Here is a 22,431-nt window from a genome sequence, read left to right on the forward strand (position 1 = left end):
GACAATAAAATATGGAAACATGCAGGTAGAAGCTAAAATGTGATGTCAGAACAATTTAGGAAACCTGAGGATGGCATAACAGAAGCATGTGGTGCTGGTAGACTGAGCAGAGCGCTGCAAATCATTCAGAGGAGCAACAATCCTAAACATACAATTGAAGAGCTTTTAAGGGTCCAGCTCAGTGGTGATTCATTTGCAGGGAAATAGGGATCCAAGGACCAAGATATCAAAGAAACGAGCCTTTCTGATGCTGCAGGAACTTTCTTTTGTATTTTCTACTCCCTGCACGCATAACTAGTTGGAGTTTAGCTTGTATTTAGCAAATGCTTTGACTAATATAAATCTGTATTTGTTCAGACTTATTGGGCGTGTTTACATTTACTTTGGTGAGATGATGCAACTGAATTGAGTGAATTAAACAGGATTTTAGGGAAACGAAAATGTGAAAGGAAAAACAACATGATACGAGAGCAAAACGGTGACAATGAATTAAATATTAAAGCCATTATAACATTGCATCTCTTTGAGAGGCAGTTTTAGTGGAGACACTAAAAAAATTGAAGGGGAATAACTATAGAAAAAAAAAACAAAGCTGCCAATGTCAACATTACCCTGTTTTCATTTAGCTTTTCTCATCTTAAATTGACCTTTTGTTTAAATCGACATGCAATTTTAAATATTATCTTTAATACACCAAACTCCTTTTTGCAGTTATGTTGCTGTAAACAGTTCTCTTACTGTTCTTTCACTCTGGGTCTGCACAAAAGTTCAACTAATCGAGTGGAGGGGGGAAAAAAGAGAGTAACTGTTTCAACTCAGAAAGACTTTCAGAAATGATTACGTTTAGCTCCAAGGCCCAAAATTTCATCAATCCATAACTTAATCAAAATCCATAATTAAAATAGCCTTTGGCTAAGACCTTAACACATAACAGATGTTTTCATATGTTTGTTGAGGTTATCCACAAGGTAAAGTGTTGGTACAGATACAGAAGACTGACACTTGATGAGAATGAGAATTTTTTTTTTCTGGCCGTTTTCTGCCTGCAGCTTCAGAGATGTGAGGCGTTGCTGCTTTGCCTTTTCAAATGTCTCTACCTTTAGGTTACCATCGTTTATGCATTTTTCAATCACTTGGACAAGCAAGCTGTCAGTTGGTAACGCTTTATACATTTTTAATGCTGGAGAAACTAAACAAATAAAAAATTATCAGAAGAATACTTCAATCATTACAGGAGAAAAAACGACAAACTGAAAGGAAATAAATAAATACAGTTATGCAGAGATATTGAAAATGAAGTGATATGATAAAGTTTCCTGCAATTTGATTACTTTTAGAACACAGGATGCCATATTTATTGACAACCCTGATAAATACTGGAAGTAAATGAATCATGTAGTATCACACTGAAAAATGAGGTGGAAAAAATCCAACATTTTAATCTGAATACATGTATTCAGTAGGAAAAAATCCTGAATTAAGAAACAATTTAATATAAAATCTCTGCCACTCTTACTGGCTCCCTGCTTCCAACACATTATGTAACGTCCTGCATTACAACACAAGGCTGGAACTAGAGTTCTACAGTATTTAGGTTTAAGGAATGAGATCACTAAACCAAGTAATTAAGTAATTAATTAATTTGGCTAGATGTTTTGAAAAATTAAAACCTTTAAAAACCTTTGTGCTCCATGGAAAGTAGAGATTAAAACTCACTCGGTAAGCAAATAAAATAACGTTTTGTGGTTCCACTTAACTTTCCAGTTGTCTGCAGATGCTCAGTGTTGCTCCCATGTGAAGCTCTGGAGTTTTACCCCAGTTATTTCTGAAACAATTTTATCTAACTTCTACCACTTCAGACATTTCTCTAAAAATAAAAAACCTTGCAACTATTTACTGTTCCAACTGTAAAATATACCCAAGAAAGATGATGCCAATCAACAGAGTGCTCACTCTGCAGCAGCAGACTGCACAGTTTAAACTTTTAAGCAATAATAAAAAAAAAACATCTCTTGGACACAATTTATGTGCCAACTATGCATGTGTAATCAAACTGTGAAGTTTATTTTTGACTCTGGAGGTTATATTTTTGAGAATATAACTTCCAGAAACACAAAACTGCTCTGTTCTGCACAGGATCCCATCCAAGTATTGATCAAGATTAATTACTGATATTATACCTGTTGGGCTCCACAAATTAGAATCATTTAAAGGGTAAATGTCTGGAGAGCCAGAGACTTCTGTATTGTTGAAACAACTTCTTAAAATAATAAAAAAAAAAATGTGATTATTCTACTACAATAAATGGAAAAGCAACAACCCCACAAGCCTTTTTAGATATGTTTATTGGCTGGCAATAACAGTATAGTTGTGTGGGGTTTAAGTATTTGTTCCCCCTTACAGGAGAGTGCTTTCATTATGGGGTATTATATCCAAAGTTTACGCTTGTTAGTTGCTTGCCTATTTTTATTGGCAGAAATAACAGGAACAGCTGAAATAATTAGAATATAGAAACTGCGGGAATGGCTTCAAGTGAACTGAATAAATTAGTTGTATAAAAAAAATGGCAGGGAAAATCTTTAGCTGCTGCCAGCTTCAAGTGGTTAGAAGTACAAACTTGAGCAAACTATCATTTGATTTCTTAAAAAAGTCTAAACATATTATAGATTCTGTTTTCTATGGCAGTTCTATAGGACGCCGATAAAAAGGTGTTGCATATTTAGAACATGTCAGGCAGGTGTAAATAACGTGCATGTTTGGTGCGGAGAGGATCAAATAAAAGCTCCGAAAGCAGACAGAAGCAACAGCAGGAAACCGAGACGAGGTGCATAAAATAGTAAATCGTTTTATTCTTTTTTTAAACCATGCCACTGAACACTGACGCATACAGAGTTGTGCCTGAATCCACACTGAGAAAACATTTGCACACACTGTGTTACAAAGCTGTAATGAAGAGGGATTTTTCTGATTTTTTTTCCCCATTTTTTTTCTTTTTTTTTTTTTCTTTACTGCACACATGGCAAGAAGAACAACCCTGATTGGATACCAGCTCGAGCTTTGATCTGGTCCTGAGGTAGACAGACAGTGACATAATCTAAACAATGCTAATCACATCCTTCTAGGACACATCAAATAAAAGACAGCTGCATTATCACAACATACAAAGATCAAAGAAAAAAAAATCCTTTTCAAACAAAAGTGCTCTATTTCTTTTGGTCCACCGAGGAAATCCATTTTATAGTGCATGTTCATGTAGAATAGATACAGTGACTGTGGGTTTTCATGGCACTGAGTGTTGTTGGCTACTTAGAGAGGCTTCGGTAATGCCTGCATACGCCAAGATTTTGCTCATCGTCCAGAGATGTCAGTCCATTGTCACTCTGAAGGGAACGGTTTGAGACGAGCCGCGCCGCTTTTCTTTTTATTTATTATTTCTTTATTTTTTTTTCCCCCATAAAAAGTTGCTCAGGCCTTGCATCAGATTATCAGCCACTATCACAGTATGTTGCTTCCATTTGCAATGTTCAGACAAAGTGGATCTACATGGCAGTCTATCTTTAGTTTTAGTAACAATAAACAAACACCCAGAAAACACCAACCGACAGCACAAACCCATGTACTCAAGCACATTTATGCTCTACTTATAAAAGAGGCACGAGGGAGGGGTCTTAATCAAACTCGTACAAAAACAAAACAAAACACACACACAAACATTAAGATGTCTCTCAAATCATACCGAATGTAAACAAATAGCAAATTACCGTAATACCAAAAAAAAAATAAAAATACGACGTGTTCAAATCTAAAAAGGCGGCGTCGGGCTCACACTGGGGGAATCACATACCATGACAGTACGTTTACAGCTACACTACGACCAACGACGACCTGCACCTCATAGGAGTCGGATGTCAGAATTTTCTGCTCATGTTTTATAAAAACACAACTTATTTTCATGTTATTTTTTTTATCTTTTCTAATAGAAAATTCTGATTCTGTGATTTTTATAAGACATCTATATAGAAGCGATGATTTAAAAAATAAACACTTAAAAGCCTTGCAGAGGCTTGTCACGTTTTTTTTTCTTTACACACCGTTTGACCATGGAAATTGTTTTTTTTTTTTAAATGAATCTTGCTGAAAAATAATTTGCAGTGAAAATTAAAAACCAGTAAGCGATAGAGTTTGGAATTGTGCCACCAGTAACCCATCTGTTTTTTTGGGTTTTTTTTGCAAAGCTTTGCCCTCCTGATGCAGAGTTTGACTAATTTTAATTTCTCTTTGAGAACTTAGAAGAAATAAGAACAATATTCTGAATAATTTTTTAGCTTTCTTGCCATGCAAGGTCATGTATTGTTTTAAATATTAGGAGCAAAGGTGACCTCGCAGTGTGCACGCGCATGTGTGCGTGTGTGTGAGCAGGGTAGCAAAATTCCAGAAATGTTCTTAGTTGGAAAATTTCCATGCAATATAATAGGATTTTCATGGGAACGGACATGAATAATTCTGGAATTCAAAATACAAAAGGTCGACCTTTCGAAAGAAAATTAAAAAATAGTTGGGGGGAAATATATTTTAGCTTTATTTTGACAAAAAAAATAATTTGTGAGTACATTTCGGTGTAACTGTGCTATTCACCAATTCGGTGCACATAGAACTACTGGGGAACCAAAGCCGTGACCCCAACATGCACTCTGCAGATCTCCATCGGGTGCTCTGATTATTCCCTCCACCCTGGACTATCGAGGCCACACTGGAGCATACTTTCCAAGTCTATTGAAACCATATTCTCGGAATGTGTTCATAATATTCCCAGGTGTTTTTTAGTTTTTAACTCACAAGTACTACATGGATAGCTACCATGAAACAAAATGTTTGCATTTATCATTGGATATGTTAAGTTACATTCATACAATGTAAAGTTTCCAACTTAGAAGATTACAACAAAGGAATTTATTGCTGCTTTGCAACCCAATGGGTGAGAACAGATGTAATAAAAGAGGATTTTTGTTCTGTAATACAAGGGATGGTAGAAGAAGCACATTTGGCAATTTCCAAGGGGACCCCTTCTGGTCCGGAGGCCCCAAGAGAAAAATTGACAGAAAACGTTTGTGCTAGTTGTACACATAAAAAATGTGTATATATTAAGAAGCATGTTTTATGGATTTGTTGCTTTACAAGAATGGATACTCAAAACAGAAAATGCACAAAAAAAGTTGATTTGCTGTTCTCTGTTCAGCCTTACTATTATCTGCTTCAAGTCTTGCTCTCTCACTTTGTTGCAGCAAATTGTTAAATAGTTTCCTTTTAAATAGCTCTTTGCATCTCTCTTCCTCCTCTGATTTTATTCTTAGTCACTTCACTAACGGCTAGAAACGGCTAACATTAAGGCTTCTTCTCTTCATAACAGCATCTACTGTGAAGATTGGTGCTGCTATAGCAACCCGTTCTGAAGACAGTTTAACTTTATGCGCACCATCACTGGTCGGGGCCAATCCAGCTGAAATTTGCCCGGTGCCAGTCTCTCGGTGCGTCTCTAGTGAGGAGGTAGAGCTTGCTCTACGAGGAAACATCCCTACAGACACAGACCACGTGATGAAAACCAGCACATATATTTGGTAACACATAGATAACATATAAATAGCAAAAAACTTTTCACGGAAGCAACTCAGATTTGCGAGCGAGTCGCCTCCAAATCAACGCTGACTGCATGAGAAGACAAGGCAATTAAAGAGATCAAGCTCATGAGGTCAGCCGTTCAAGTAAAGAAAAAAAAAAAAAGAACATGCAGAAAAAAAAAACTGGACTCCAAACTGAAAACCCAGCAGGGAAACAAAGCTAAGTCAGAGGAAATTAGGAGAGAGAAGTTGCAAAGTTTAGCAAATGGAGCTTTTAAGGGTATATTTTTAACACAACTGAAGTCGCTCAAATCCTGTGGTTGCTGCAGGTCAGCGGTCATTCACTGTGGTGTTGATGTTTTCACCACAATAGATTCTCAAGACGTGATATCTAACCTGCGCGCGGGGTATCGTGTGTTTGTGTGTGTGTGTGTGAGGACTCGAACAGTTAAATCATCAGGAATCTGTCAGCAGCTTTTCTAATTAATTTCTTTAACTGTTACAAGGACAGCCGCGCTCTCTGCTCCTCGAAATGTCAGAGTTTGAGATTTAGAGAAAGGCTAAGTAAATCTCTTTGGATTTGACTCTCATTTATTTAGAATGTCATTGCCAAGTTGTCTCTACTTTACAGCATTCTTCATATTCGGAATAATTCAACTGCTAATAAAAGTAATCATTAGCTGCAGCTTTACTCTGTAAACACTTCTGTAATCCTGCTTTGTACGTCTGGGTTACAAAACACCCGCCTCTCCCCAAAAAAACCCTTTTCTTCTTTTCTATCTCTAAGGGACACTTTGCCCTAAAACAGCAGAATACTTTTTAACGGTTCAGCATTAAACCCAGCAGCCCCAGTTTTCACCCAGTCGTGACGGTTTCTGCGCCTGGTGTCCAAGTCCTGCTCAGACGTAGCAGACGTACAGGTACGTCTTCTCTATCCTCCAGTCGGTCGGCACGTCCTCAGGCTTGTGGCCCTTCATGTGCTTCTGCATGGCGGCCAGGCTCGGGCAGAAGTCCTGGCAGATGGTGCACTGGTACGGAGAGGCTCCGTTGTGCGTACGCAGGTGCTTGATCATGGCCGAGTAGTCCCTGGAACGCTGGTGGCAAAGCTTGCACTCAAATGGCTTCTCACCTAAGAAAAGGCCACAAACAAACAAACAAACGGAGGATTAAAATGAGTCTGTAGCTGGATTTTTGATGATAATTTGATGTTGTAGCTCACTGATATTTTTCCAGAATCTGCTGTCTGGAAAAAGGTGGCAATTGTTTTCAGCACTTTGCTGGTTTGTTTAAATGCGGAAAAAATAACAGAGAATATAAAGTGATTTTTATCTCCATATTTTATCCTTGTCCCACAGACTAAATGTTGTCCTTTCCATTCTTTCTTCATGTTCTTCTGCTTTGTCTTCCTTACATCTTCCTTGTCTCCTCCTTTCTTCCCCCATGCCCACTCTGTTTACTTTTCTCTCCTTGTTTCCTTTCTCCCTCTTGTCCATCCTTCTCTTTCCTTGTATCGTTCCTTCCTTCTACTCTTGTGTTCTTCTTTTCTTTCCTCTTATGACCCGACTGCTTTACTCCCGTGTGTTACTTCATTCCTGTCCCCCCCGTTTCTCTCCTCTTCTTCCATCTCTCTGTTCGGGTTTCTCTTAATAATTCATTCTATTTCGTGTATCCTTTTTCCTTCCTTGTTTTTGATGGAACTCCGTAAAAAAAAAACATGATGTATGTATTGGAACCTTGAAAAGTCCAGAGTGTTATTTTTCATAAATGGGCTGTTTACCTTGCAAATAATTAGGCTAAAGTTATTGAGTACCACTAAAGGCAGACCAAGGACCACCGGGGTACTTGTGCCATAGCTTGCGCACCATCATGGCATCTCATATTATTCCAGACTGCATAGGAACCTTGACATGTAAAGCACATTTAAGCAACAAGACAATTCAAACAAACTTGACTTGACCATGGCTTTAGAAGAAACGGATATTTATTTCTAAAAGGGAATCTGCAGTTAACTTTCCAGATTTCTCTTAAACTTTTTTTTTTATCTGCAGTGTCTACCTTTTCCAGCCAATATTAGCTTTAAATGCATTTTGAACTTTCTGCATTAAATAGCTGAAAACTTAACTTGGTAGTCTGGAAAATGACAAACGTTATAGGAACTTTGTGTATAAATCATAGCCAATGTACACTGAGCGCCACATTATGGAACCAAAGCAAACCACTGGGTGTCAGACTTGAGCAGCAGCAGCTACACCTAAGGAATAAAATTGAAATTGAAAACTTGTTGGATTAAAGCATCTCATCAAGCTCTTTGTTTGAAACAAATTAACCAATATTTACTCTTGTATGCTTTCTATCATTTTTTTAATGTCCAGTTCAGAATCAAAAACTAATTTTGAAAAGGAAAATCTAAAACTTTGGTCACTTTTGTACAGATTCATGTGTGACTGGAACAGCCTGATCAGACGAGAAGGAAAATGAATTGAAAATGACTATTCAGTCTCAAATGGTTATTTTTGTAATAGCCTGCTTAATAAGGTGGTAGTTTGAAGGATTATGTGTGTGTGTGTGTGTGTGTGTGTGTGTGTGTGTGTGTGTGTGCGTGTGTGTGTGCGTCGTGCATGCTTTGTGTGTGTGTGAGTGAGTGTGTTGCTGTACGGTTTCTTTAAATCGACTTACTGAATGGAGAATGTGTGTTAATGAAAAGAATCAATTTTTTCTGGCCTTGGTAAGTAGTACATGAAAGGTACAGGGCCTTACATTAAATGTTCAAACACCTTCATATGTTTCCTCTATTTTCACATCACATTCACAAGCTTCAATGGATTTTATTAGAATTTTATGTGATAAACCAAAACAATGAACCACATAATTGTGAAGTGGAACCACAATTCATTCATTCAAAATGTTACCATTGAGAATACACTAAGATCAAATTTAATGAGGCTAAACTTTAAAATAAACCTGTTTACTTTTATCTCGGTTCCTCCACGAGGGCCTAGGATGTTTATAAAGGATCAAACATAGTGATGAAAGTGAACATGGAGCAGATCAACCAAAAGCCCTTTAAACCAGCTGGATGGAGAATGTCACTTGCAGCAGAAAGCTACCACTGCTCAACTCACTGCATATCTGTGCATCACAGAGGCACAGATATGCAGCACAATGCTGCCACTACAGAGCAGATGCAGGAAAACTGGTCATATTATACCAGGAGTAAGATTAAAGTAATTATATTTCAGCCCAGAAATAATCTTGTAAGAGGTTTTAGAAGATTAGAGGCTGAGAATGATTCTTACCTTCTGGTCTAGTCAAAGTCCAGGCATAAATCAAATTAAAATCTTTAAAAACTTTTAGAATTAGTCTATCAAATCTGGCTCCACTTGAACTATTTTGCATAGAAAAATTGTCAGAGTTTTGTAGAGACCAACACCAGAAGGTGTAGCAGGTGTAGCTGTCCCGTGTTTCTTTGTGTGGTCCTGGAGTTACTTCTACAATATAAGGGGGGCCGAAAAAAATACTTTGTTTTTTCAGATCATTGCAAGGACAATTTTCAATTTTAAAAATCATGTTCCATCAACTACACTGTGAAAGATGGGGTCAGACGGAGACAGATGACCCACTGTAGCAAACCCTAGAGAGAAAAGCCAAAAGGCAAACATGATGATTCCATCAACAACATGCACTGCTTTGTGTTGGTCTACCGCATAAAATCCCAACAATATTCAGATGAAACATGAAGGGGCATGAATAACGTTGCAATGAACTGTGTCGGTGTACGACTTCAAGCGTCTCACCTGTGTGAACCCGGTAGTGCGTCTCCAGCTGGTGTTTCAGGCTGAACCTCTTGCCGCAGCCGTTGCACTCGTAGGGCTTCTCCCCGGTGTGGATGCGTTTATGGCCCCTGAGCGTGCCGTCGTCTCTGAAGCAGCTCCCGCAGAATTCACACTCAAACGGGTGATCGCCTAGGAGCACAGTCGCATCACACACGCGCGCCGCCGTTACAGGAAGCATCACAGAACAACTTTGTCACTGGCACTGCATGTCGTGGTGCAGGCGAAACGGCGTAGGTCAGATACCCACACAGGCCTGTCTGGATACGGCCATTAGGGAAACATCGTGCTTTCAGTCGTCGCTAATGTTTTGACACGAGGACACTCCTCTTGGCTGTATGCTAACAGCTAATAAAAGTCCTTCGGGAATGCGCTGCTCTGTTCCCTATACTGTAGTTAATCTATTTCTCTCCTAGGCTGAGGGTTTGACTCATCTCCAATGACCTATGTGCCTCATTATCTCAGTGTCCACAGCAACAGCCAAGTCAGAGGATACATTGCTCTCCTCATTACAGGCCGATTCTCCCCAATCCCCCACCCCACTGTGGAGCAGATGACATTTACAAAATGTTACTTCCAAGCAGAATGGCATACAAACAAGATACGCCGCCATGGCCAAAACTCCCTTCACTTCTGTCTCTTCACATCAATTATGTATTTCTCCCGTCTAGACATCAAGCCGTCCTGACAGCTGGTAGTGTTATTTAAGGTAGGAGAAGAAAAGGGGACATCTTTTCAGTAAATATCTCCCCGTCTCCCGCGGCACCGAGACTCACCCTCAGCAGCACACAGAGACAAGTCATTTCCATTTGCTTTTCCTTCAATATTTATTTGGGTTTCCTCTATCATTTTCCGTGAACCACACAAGAAGTGACAGCCATGAATTGCAGAGGCCCCAAAGGCTGTCTAAGAACCCGAAATATAAACAGGATGAGATTGCCCAAAAATACGCACCGGCCATAAAGGTACAGTGCTGTCATCGGAGAGGTGAGTCATCCTATAGAGAGCGAGAAGGAAGAGTGGGAGAGGATGCGTGCAAATTGACTAAAAACCTTACAGCCAATAACCTGAGGAAATTAACCTATATACAGAAATAACACAGCTCTTCATCTCTTTTCAACATACAGTGCTGTGAAAAAGTATTTCTCCCTTCATCCAGCTATTCAGCCTTCTACAACCTGTCTCTGCTCAAGGGACCGCGGCCTGCTTCCAGTGATCGTCGGGTCAGAGGCTGGACAGGTCGCCAGTCCACCACACGACAAACAGCCATGCACACAACACACACAACTAAAGGTAATTTATAGCAACCAATTAAGCAAACATGCATGTTGTTGGACTGTGGGAGGGAGAACCCAGAGACAGTCCACAAATCCAAAGGATGGGGATGCAGAAAACTCCCAGTCAGGATTCCAGACCTTTATGTTGCATTGCAAGGCAGCAGTGCTGCATACTGTGCTAATATTCAAATGGTGATCAGTTCTTAAGAGAAAAAAGCTATGCAAACAAGCATGATGCTAAGTGAAATGGTAATCTGTTCCAGTACTAACAGCTAGTTGTGCCACACTTGATAGAACTGCTCTTCTTTACAAAACTACTTTTAAGTCGACGGTGATGCAGGTTCTCAAGGACGGCCTATTTAAAGTCATGTCATGGCATTTCAACCACTGTCAAAGTTTGGTTTCGACTGAACCATTCAGTGTTTTGGATTGTTTACCTGCTGCATAACTCAAGTGTCTTTGGGCATTAATTCACAAACTGATGTCTGGTTATCTCTTCTGATGGTAGAGAGCTGAATTCTAGATTTCATAAATTGTACTAAGTCATCTTTATTCTTCTGAAGACAAGAAGCTTCAAATATGACAAACACAATCTTATATGACTGTCAATATATTTTAATAATATGCTGTTGGTTTTAAGGGAGATTTACATCTTCTAAATAGTGCAGTTTGTCTCAGAAATCAACTGAATTTTCTTTTTACATAATTTTTGAGATCAACATTAGGATGTTTTTTACATAAATATGAAATGGGCCAGGCCTCTGTGCCGCTTTTGGTCAGCAGTGGTTTCTGAAGAGATTTTTGTAGAGGCCATTCTTGCCCAGACTCCTGCTCATCTTATTGGATTTTGAACACTGAGTCTAAGTTAGTCAAGTGATATTTGAAGTTCTCAGCTGATGTTTGGGTTCTTGTGTAACCTGGTCATTGATGGATTCTTCGAATGATTTGAATGATTCTGGTAGGTCGGCCATAATTGGTTAGCATAGTGGATCGCCACTGTTTTTCCCCAGTGGTAGATGATCACTCCAACTGTGGTAAGACAATCTCAAAGCCTTGGAAATGGCTTTATGAGCCTTTTTCAGACAAATGCCAACATCTTTCTCTTCTGTTCTTAAATTTGTTTAGATTGAGACAAAAATTTGTTATTTTTATAAATCGTTTAGCTTACTGATGTTAGGCAAATCCTGCTCGAAGGATTTCTTTAGTGTGCAGGTCTGAAGGTAATATGATCTTGTTGTGGCTAATATTGACTCAGCTTTTGATAAAGAAAGTGATTTATATATTTATGATTACTGTATAGATTCACTGTATTATAGAGATGACTTTTTCACATAGAGCCTGGTTAGTTTGGATTTTTTTTTTTTTCATTTGATAATAGCTAAAATGACTCCTTACCCGTATGGGAGCGCAAGTGTCTTTTGAGGGTGGTGTGACTGGGGAAGGGGCGCTCACAGTGGCTGCAGATGTAGCTGTGCATCCCTGCATGGACCTCCATGTGCTGCTGCAGGGCCTTCTGGGTCTGGAAGCGCTTCGCACACAGCAGACAGAACACCGCCATGTCAGTCCCTGGAGAACGCACAAGACACAGACGCGCAGTTATTTCAGTACCATACACAGACAGGGCCTTAAGTGGGGAAACTGGGTCACTTCAACTTTGTGCAAGTCCTCTGAGGGAAAAGCTTCTTTCAAAGAGCAAGCGCCTCTACCTAAACTAACTCCCCTAAAAGCCCGGAGGCACTTTCAGCTGCGAGTCTTTATACACGCTATTTTAAACCATGAAAGTGATTGTTTTCTTTAAGAATTTCCCCCCACACAATGCACACGGCATGCCAATCACACAATCAATGCCTCCTTCCTGGCGTGTTAGATGTCTAATTATTCTCTTCATTCCCCCCATCAGGAGTCGGCTTCAGCCTGTGAAGTCCTCCGTCTCTGTGCTCAAAGAGCAGCTGATAGTGGCTCCACCCTAAATGATGCCTACACTACGTGCTCCGTGCTGAATGTTAAGTAGCGATATCAAGCCATTAAAGGCAGGACTGCAGGAAAAAACACAATCCAGTTTAATCCTGTGTGTGACCTGGCATCTCTTTGGGGCTGCTTTCCTGTTGCACGGAGTGTGGCGAGGAATACAGATAGGGGAGTCGCTGGCAGGGTTGTTCAAGTCAAAATGGCTACGTGAAGAAGATCCATTGGCTGTCATACAGTCGACACTTGAGCTACCGGGTTCGGGGGGTGGCAGCAGACACCAGCTCTCGAACCCTTTTCTGGCATCCACGCCGACGCAAACTCACATGTGCGGCTAGCCGGAGAGACCGGGACTAATGGGCAGCATTGACATAATGTGCGTGTCCTGGAGAGCGATGCTTTAATGTGAGATTATGAGGTCCTTATTTCTCTGTCTGCTCAGGTTGCAGATCATTTACAATGTGAGCAGGTCCCATTGCTCCTGACTCAGATTCAATCAGACATCTCCAGCAGAGGATCATTAGTAAACAGAGGACTGTGCCAGCACTTCATTGGAATTCAAGTGGGGTTGCTGTGTCGCATTTAAAATGCAGTCTGATGAGGTCCACTAAATCAAATCATTTGTTACTGTTATTGAAGTGCCTTGAGGCAACTGGCAATTAAATTGGAATTAACGCAGGGAAAGGGATACAGCACACTCATACTAAGAGGGAAGAGTGTCAGACACTTGCTTTAGGTTCAATCAAGTTAGCAGACAGACGAGCCCGCTCAAAGAAAGAAAGAAAGAGAGAACGAGAAAACAAATCAAGCAAATTCACATTTTAAGGAGTAAATCAAACACATTCACATCACATTGTTTACTAATCCATGCCTCCTGATTTATTCAAACAAAGCAAAGCTCAGCATTTTATAGATAACTATAGTTTGACAAAGCCTTTTTTTTATTCTAAGGTTCTGAAAATTAAAGCTAAAAACTCAACAAATGTAGATAATAGAAAAATGGTACAGGATTCTTGATGTGAGGTTGCGTTAAGGATAATAAGTAGTTTTGTATCTTACCTTAAATGTATTATTTTAATAATTTGTACAAATTCATATTAGTTGGACCCTACTGGCTAGCCCAAGAGAGGCCATGACCAAAGATCAGCCATCCTAAAGCAACCCCACACTCAAACTTAACTGTGCTTTATGGGAACGTATTTATACATGTCGCATCTTAATGGTATTTAGAGAGAAGCGTGATATTACACTAAAAGTAAGGTGGAGGTCACTGACAATATCTTCCTGTCTAAAAAGCATTCTGCATGTGCAGGTCCTCCAAGGCGGAGCTTTGGGGAAAATAGGCGGGTTTTGAATGACTATTCAGGGCTTCCTACGTGCTACTACTTTCTACAGAGGAGATTCAAGGATTTACATGTAAAGCTCCAAATATTATTGTTTTTAAAAATTAAAAAGTTAATTTATTTCAGTAATTCAAATCAAAAAGTGAAACTTGCATCGATTCATTACATGGTTTGATTTATTTGAAGTGTTTTCTGTTAATTTTGAAGATTATGGCTTGTAGCCGATGAAAGCTCAAACTATCTCAAACTATTGCAAAAGACAAGTAAAAATAATTATTAGAGAAACATAATTTTATAGCTTACACATCAATAATGATGAAGACTGCTGACTTGACAGCTGTCCAGGTTATAGTCACTGATATTCTTTACATATAAGTTGAGCAACAAAAGTTAGCTGCTGAAGAAGATGCCTGTTCAGAATGCTTCTATGACAGCATACAAATGGAAAGTTGAGTGAAGGGAAAAAGTTACATCAGTAACTACAGTTTAGAACGGATAGCCTGGAGGAGATTCACCAAGCATGGACTGCAGCTGGTGTCACTGATTGAAGACCCACCACACACAGACCTACCCTTTGTACATATTTTGTTTTTATCGTTAGAGGCATCTTGCTTACGTCTTTAAGGATCCATATTTTACACATCAGTATGTCTATCAGGAAATTCTGCAGAATGTTTCTGATGAAGACGTTTATAGAAACAATTTTATTTTCCAGCAGGACTTCACACCTGCCCACAGTGTCAAAGTACCGATACTGGCTTTAATAATGACGATGATGCCATTGTTCTTGAATGACCAGCAAACTGAGCTGAACCTCATAGAGTATTTGGAGTATTAACAAGAGGCAGCTGAGACACCAGACCCAACACTTCTTAGGACCTGAGGGCTGTTTGCAAAGCAACCTGGGCTTCCCAAACAGAACCACAGGCTTATCGACTCCGTTGATAAGCCTGCATTGATGAAGTAAGTCGTGCAAAATGAACAACACCCACACACCGAGTAGTACAGTATTTTTAGTAGGCTGATTATTTCAGAATAAAACATTTCTCTTCTTTTATTGGTCTAATGTAATATTGAGCATTTCTGAGAAACAGAATTTTGATACCTCATTAGCTCGGAGCGTGTGTGTAATCAAAATATATTATATTGGATTACATTTTTCCAGTGATGTACCTTATTTATAAAGATGAGCCTGCAATGTTGGTTTCTCTTCTAAGACAGTTATTTGTAGCCAGAAAGATGCGAGCTTGTACGGTTTTAATAGATTTTCACTTGAAAAAATGCTGAACTATCCCTTTGACACAAAGAAGATGGGATGAAAGACATTCCCTGATCTCAACAATCCTTCACTGAGCCACTCCGGTGGAATGAGCTGCACCTGTTTGGGGGACTTTAGCCCCCACAAAGGACACACAATAAGGTTCAGGGCCTCATTGACCGAGCCTATTAGTCATAGGCTCCACACACAACTTCAACGATCCCCGTCTTTCAACTAAAGCCTAATGACTAGGGCTCTTTCCTCACCCGCAGATCACAATATTTTAGTTGTAAACAAAAGGCTTTCCATTTTGAACGCCTCTGCTGCCACCCTACGCCCTGCATCCGCTGACCGTACAGGAAATCATTGGAGTGCCTAACCAGCTTCCCTCTGTGCCTGAGTCATACTCTGCTAATTCTACTGGAAGCTGCAGCTGTGAGGCCTGGATAATGAGCCATCCAAAACCAAAGCAAAACACATTTAAAAAAAAAAAGGTAGCAAATTGAATCTCTTTATAACCCCTGATACATTTGATTTCCTCTTTTTGGTAGTTGCTGCGGCCAGCAGGGGGAGCGCTTTCTGTTCCTGTTCAAACAGTAGCTGCAGGGAGAGCACCTAATCCAACGTGAATACATCAAAGCTGCTTTAATTACCCCAATTTATATCAACCATCAGACATCGCGAACTCCTGCCTTCTCTGCGGCTCGTGCATTTTTCAGTCTGTGGTGAAAGTTTAGTTTCTCTGCGCCTGAGAAACCGTCGCTCGCTGACACTCGCAGACATCCACAGATGTAGACCTGATCCTTCTGTCACCAACAATCCTGAAACTTGAGAATAGAAATGACAAATATTCTGTCACAAGAATCTTCACCCTTGATCTGCGGCTGACACACACTGACAAACAGCTCAGCGGTCGTTTTTATTCCGCGCAACTGACGGCTGCTGAAAATAAAAATACCGAATAATATCTTGAAGTGTAAAAAGAAGAGGAAAAAAGAAACCTAAAAGGAGTGTTTGTGTGTGCGTGTGTGTGTGTGTGTTAGTGGTGACATTTCACCTCACCGCGCTCTGTTAACTTCTCAAAGGTTTTTTTTTTCTTTTTGGTCGTGGATTTTTTTTTTCTTGTAAGCTTTTGTAATAAGTGCAGAGGAGCTTCTTTATGAGAAAATAGGCCCCTAAAGTTGGCTGCCGTTGCCCCCTGCTTTCTCACCCCGAACTGCACAATAGGTGTGGGATTTGGCCTTTTTGAGGCGCAGGCTGACCCCTCTGACCTTTGGCCCACAGAGGGGTAAATACCATGTAATCAATGGGTTTTCTCAAAGCTTTGTGTTCAGTGGGAGGAAGGCTTTAACAGTGGAGAATAATGATTTACTTTTGAGCATTTCTGCATTTTCACTGTGCATCATATGACAGAGCTGCCCGCCTAAAGCACGACTACTTGTCTGAATGAGACGGGCTTGAGGTTCTAATGCCGCGTCGGCATATCTCTATCAGGATGGTGCCGCACACTCATGATTTTTACACACTCTGCCTCTTTTCATCTGCCACTTAATTCAGTCCGGCTGAGGTGGGGAGCTGGCCTGGCTCTCACGCTGCCTAAGAAACAAAACCATGTGTCCAGGCAACCAGATAGGATCATGGTCCTTGCAGGGGTGAAGTGTTCGAGCTAATCCCTTCATTCACAAATAGGCGCAGCCTGTTTCTTTTCAAGCAGCAAACAAAAGTTTCCCACCCTGAGAATCTGGGAGCAAAACCCCACCGCAGACGGAACAAAGGATTGTATCAGCAATGACCACAAATCGGGGTAAATTCTTCTTAACTTTCGTGTTTGGAGCCCATCAATTAATTATCTGTATGTTGAAATGTTGGATGAACACGGGGAGGATTCTGATGGCGGATGGGGCTGTTAAAGACTTGGAATAGCTTTAAAATGAATCATATTTTTTAAATGTTCAATTTTTGTTTGAGTACTTTTATTGACTTATGTTGTGAAATAATTATTTTTAACTGTTTATATTATTTGATTAGTTAATGTGATGTTTTAGCAATCAATGAATTCCTGTTTCCCTGAGATACAGATGACCATTTTCTTAAAGTGGACACATATTAATCTGGCTACCAGGCACAATGAGGAGGATGGTAAAAGAGAGGAAACAAAGACCTGCAGCAAAGAGTGGCGTCTTGAGGTCACCATGTGTCCATAACTGTTAGACTCCATCAACAAGACAACTTGCTGTTTGGAGGTCAAACCAGGAAAGAAGCATTTCCTGTCCTACCATCACAAATATGAGTGTGTGAAATGTACTAAAATCTGCAGGTTCTTTTGGAACTGTGAGCTTTGGTCAGATTAGACTATAAATGTCTTTGGTGCCAATCCAATTGGCTTTGGTGTAAAAGGATAAATATGAGGTAAAACTACCTCATACCAATTGGAAAAAATGTAGGATGTGATACCGTGTGTCTTTTTGGAATACACTGCATCATAAACATCTTCAATTGAAATAAAATTAAAAATTATTGTGCGTTTACTACTAGAAAAACCAATGTATTCCAGCAATGTCCTCTATTTTGTTCCAATACAGTGGACTTTATTTGGAAATGTCGGCAGCTTTCTGGAAATCTTAGGTCTGCAGCAATGATTCACAAACATTTTGTAATAAGTATCTCTTTAGTAAGTGCTACATTTTAGAATGTACAATACGATTTGTACTATTTCTATTTTATTTGTATGTGATTCTTAATTTGACAAAAGTGGAAAAATTTATGGTTAAAGTTGGAACACTTACCAGAAATGTAACAAATGTTCAAATTCGGGAGGAAAAGTAGGAGGTCTCTCTTTAACTAATACCTTGAAATGACTGAAAATGTTTCAAAGTTTTGATAATGTTTCTTTGAAACCCGTTCACAAAGACGCACCACATAACCTCCTTTAGTAATCATGTTGCTAACTGTTTAAAAGTACAAAATGCAGGGAAGTGGATTGCTAGCTTGTATTGTTAATAACAGGTAACCTGCTGCTTACAATTAATTTAGATTTGGATTTGGTGTTATGTTCTGACTGCAGAGGTAAATGGATCAGAAATGCAGAGCTTTCCCCTCCTTACACTTCTCATGCATTTCTAATAAATAAACCATCAATGACTTGATAAACAAGTCATTGTCTGCGTCAGTATACATTTTTTTGCATCCAGATGACTGTGTATGCAAAGTATGCATTTTTTAATGCATGCCTTCAGAATTTATTAATGTCAAAGTCTATAAAATGTTATTTATTTTTAAAAAGTGTTGGTTGGCATAGTTGGTAGAGCAGGCGCACTATGTGCAGACGCTCCTCTCCTCGATGTGGAAGTCCTGGGTTCAGTTCCTGATCTTGGGACATTTGCTGCACATCTTCCCTCTTATCTCTTCAGTAAAGGTCACCGGTCTCAAACAAATCTTTAAAAAAATGAATTCAATTTGAAAAGAAGTCACAGTCTGTCTTTAAAGTCAGGAGTTTATGATGACATCAGTGTTGACATGTTCACCAGTGTGTAGGGGTGAAAGTGCTATAAACTGCATGGCCAAGCTCAGCTCAGTGTACACAGACTGTGTGCTGGCTCATGTCTGCTCTGTCACCCAGTTAAGCATACAGTCATACAGGCTACATTATGTCCCAGCCCTCACATGACCCATGTGCATTCATGCTTACTGTATGTGCTCAAGCACTAAGATCAGACACACACACACACCAGCACACACACAGAAAGCTACAGTACCTTAAACAACCCCGGGCGCTTATCAGTAGACTGCTAATCTACCCGAGTGACGAACAACCGTCTCAATAATTAATGCAACAAGAGATGCGTCGCTCGCATTTAAGCGCCATTCCACGGTCCGGTTCATTGAGGTCATGCGACGGCTTCGCTCGCCTCGATTCCTAGAACATTTCAAAAATATTCCGCACACAGGCCTCTGCGTTTCGCCTCTCATGAAACGACAGGCCTGTCCCGGCGCAAATAAATAACCAGGAGGCATAATGGCCCGAACGGAGCCCGGCTCAGTTCAGTTTGAGGCTTATTCGAATTAAAACCGGGTATTACCAGGAGGGTGCAGAGCGGTGACGGACATGCAATTAGGCGAGCTAAAAGGTCTGCATTAGGGAAGATGCATTAGAAAGCCTTGGCTGTATCTGAATAGACTACAGGAGCGTTTAATTAGGGCTTGGGCAGAAGGTAATATTATTCACTTGATGAAGCAGCCTGTAATGTGTGGAAACAGCACAGCTGTGAGTACACAAAGCCAGGACTCTTATATGGCCCGTTCCTAAAGGCAGATGTGCCAAAATGGTCAGCCAGCAGTGTTTTAAGCTAGCAGTCGCAGATAAGCCACAGTCTCGGGGTTTTCCAAAAAAATAATAAATAAAAATCCGGTGAGCTCGGTGCCCTGGAGCCTCGCCTCGGCTCGCCTTGCTGCGATGAAACAAACGCCTTTGTTGTGAGAGCAGTTTGGAGACAGATCCATTCTTTTATTTTGGGCACTGACAAGTAGGTCAGAGGAGACGGTGACAGTGCTGTGGTGAGGAGTAAACAGCAGCACATGATGTTGTTTTTCCTCCTCTTACTCCTGGCACCCAACACCAGCAGCAATGCCTCTACCCTCAGGACACCACGCACACACACAGGCACACACACACCGCCCTCCCTCCTCTCCCTTTGATCTCAAACTTCAGTAACCCACGGCCGTTCACCCCTGACATATTCAAATGGATATAGAGACTTTCACTGTAAACTAACGTCGCTGCCAGAATTACCTAATTGCCTCAGATTAAGGTCTTCCCAAAAAGTAGAGAAAATTTCCCCTCTGGAGGACATGGACAGTGCTGCAGCTGCTGAGGGCCCTGACAAGTGTTAATCTGCTCAGAGGAAACTCATTTGGCTCACTGGGTAAGTCACATGGCAAATTAAAGCAGGCATTGCTTGATCCCCCCCTCTCCTCCCCCCACCACTGAAAGATCCCAGTGTGTGTTTTTTAGGAGGAAACGTGGTAAACGGGAGCATTTCAACTTCTAACCTCCGCAGATCAGAGCTGATTAAGTTACCTGTGGCTCATGTCATACGGACGTGGGAGTGCGTCACGGCGGGCCGAGCCAAGATCATGACAAAATAACAGAGTAATGCCCTCCTGTACCCAGATCCAGCGCCAAGCTGAAACCGAGCTCTGGGTGTTTACAACTCACAGAGATGCGGGTAGAAACTTCTGGCCATCGTTAACACCCCTCCATGTCTGCATGCATTAAGTATTCATACTGCGTGTGCCACCTGGAGTTACAGTTACATGCCAATGCTCCTGAGAGGGTTATCACCTTTCTCTGACAGTAGCAGAAAAGGTGTGGATTCAGACACTGTTGGGCGTCGGACAATAAAACCACGGCTTGTTTCCGTCGCAAACATAAAAAAAAAAATAAAAAAAAAAAGATTCAAATCGCTGTCAGTAAGAGCCATGATAAAATAAAGTATATAAATGGAATAAAACAAGTTTAAAATCTAGTATTCTACATGGTAAAAAGTCACTGTTTACAGATAAGCACTTTTTGTTTTTAATCATAAAAATTAACATACTGTGAAAATAAATTTCTTGATATCTTGATTGCACTGCTCATCAACTGTGCTTTGCTCTCATTAGTTGTCTTTGTTTTCCTTTTACTTCTTTGCTTCCATTTGATTCATTTTAACAACATTGAAAAGCCAAACAAGTGTCAAAACACCAGAAAGATCACTGGTCAGTTTAGCCCAAAATCAGTTCCTCATATAACACATGCTCTGAATATCTTAATATCCCATCTGTTGTTTTCTGTTATAGTTCAATCATATTTATCTTGTTTTCTTATAGGGTTTTCATTCACATGTAGATGATATTTTGTAGGATATAGATAGTTGCATTTTAGCTTGTCTTCTGTCAGGAGGTTAAAAACCTTTTCCTATTTTATGCACAAAGACAATTTTTATAAACTAAAATATGAGTAATGGCTGCTTTGTATTCTTGGTTAACAATGGGTTAACAAACTTTTTCATGGAACCGCCAGCCTCCAGATATTTTCAGTGAATGTTTTCAGTTAAAAATAACTGAAAACAAACTGGTGTTTGACTCTGTTTTTATATTAATTTTGTATTTTACAAATTCATGTACAGCTTTTCACTAGTCTGTATTTTTTTTGCCACATCACATGATAAAAAGTGACATATAAGTAGTTAAATTCAGTAAATTAGAATATCTGAGTCTCGTTTGTCACATTAAAGTACCTTTTGAAAATAACAACCTTTAATAAGGTTTTAAACATGTTTCACAAAGCCCACATTCCTCTTTTTAAAAAGTTTTTTATTGGTCTGAAGCAACATTCAAATTTGAAAACATGTTTTCCTTAGTTGTAAGTGGGAAATCATCCTAATTAACAGAAATAAATGCTTTCAAATATCTGTATGTAGTTGACTTATATAATGTTTCACTTTGCAATAAACTTCGTATAAATAAATTGACTTTTCAATAATAATAATCTAAGTTATTTATAAAGTTTTAGAAAACAAAGAAATGTCAATATTTCCCAATACAATAATTGACATTCCTCACTACTATTTTATTTTTTTGTATGTTTATTTTCTCTAATCATGATTCCACCACCATTTTCCCTTAACTTTAAAATCTCTGTGACTAAGATTTAAATTGGAGATGAACAAAAATAAAAAAGGTTCTTTCAGCAGGTTAATAATTTCTGTAACATTTTACTAAGTCAAGATAAGCCGATACACAACTTTGAGTATTCTAATAATTTACGCAAATATCTGATAAAAAGTGCTCCAATCTGTTATTGAGTTATAAACTCATAGGAGTTTCAGAACTTTACAGGAAAGTGTGAACAGACTGGAGCATCTGGCTGGTTGGGGGTCATCCCAAAGGCCAACAGGATCATGCAATGTCCTGCAGCAGATCCTTCCTTCTTGTACCCAAACAATCAAAACAAAACAAACAAATCTCATATAGAAAATGACCAAACAGCAAAAAACAAGCCAGCTAACAGAGGGGAACATGTACCTGCACCCAAGAAAACATGGCCACACAAAAAAATCCAAATGTAAACACCAGAAAAAAAACACACAGATTCATCAATAA

The 22,431-nt window shown here is 39.7% G+C and overlaps 1 protein-coding gene across 1 annotated transcript in view; it reads right to left on the minus strand.

The window, feature by feature from the left end:
- Positions 1-2,825: 2,825 nt before the first annotated feature.
- Positions 2,826-22,431, minus strand: part of zbtb16b (zinc finger and BTB domain containing 16b) — a 32,921-nt gene continuing 13,315 nt past the window's right edge. Inside the window, exons 5-7 of the mRNA XM_008424969.3 lie at positions 12,118-12,288; positions 9,410-9,577; positions 2,826-6,744 (exon numbers count right to left, since the gene is read on the minus strand). Of these exons, the coding sequence (XP_008423191.2) occupies positions 6,515-6,744; positions 9,410-9,577; positions 12,118-12,288 (569 nt within the window). The 3' untranslated portion in view covers positions 2,826-6,514. The remainder of the gene's footprint in view (positions 6,745-9,409; positions 9,578-12,117; positions 12,289-22,431) is intronic.

The sequence above is a fragment of the Poecilia reticulata genome, chromosome 13 (assembly GCF_904066995.2).
Source record: "Poecilia reticulata chromosome 13, P_reticulata-male-v2, whole genome shotgun sequence".
NCBI classification, from domain to species: domain Eukaryota; kingdom Metazoa; phylum Chordata; class Actinopteri; order Cyprinodontiformes; family Poeciliidae; genus Poecilia; species Poecilia reticulata.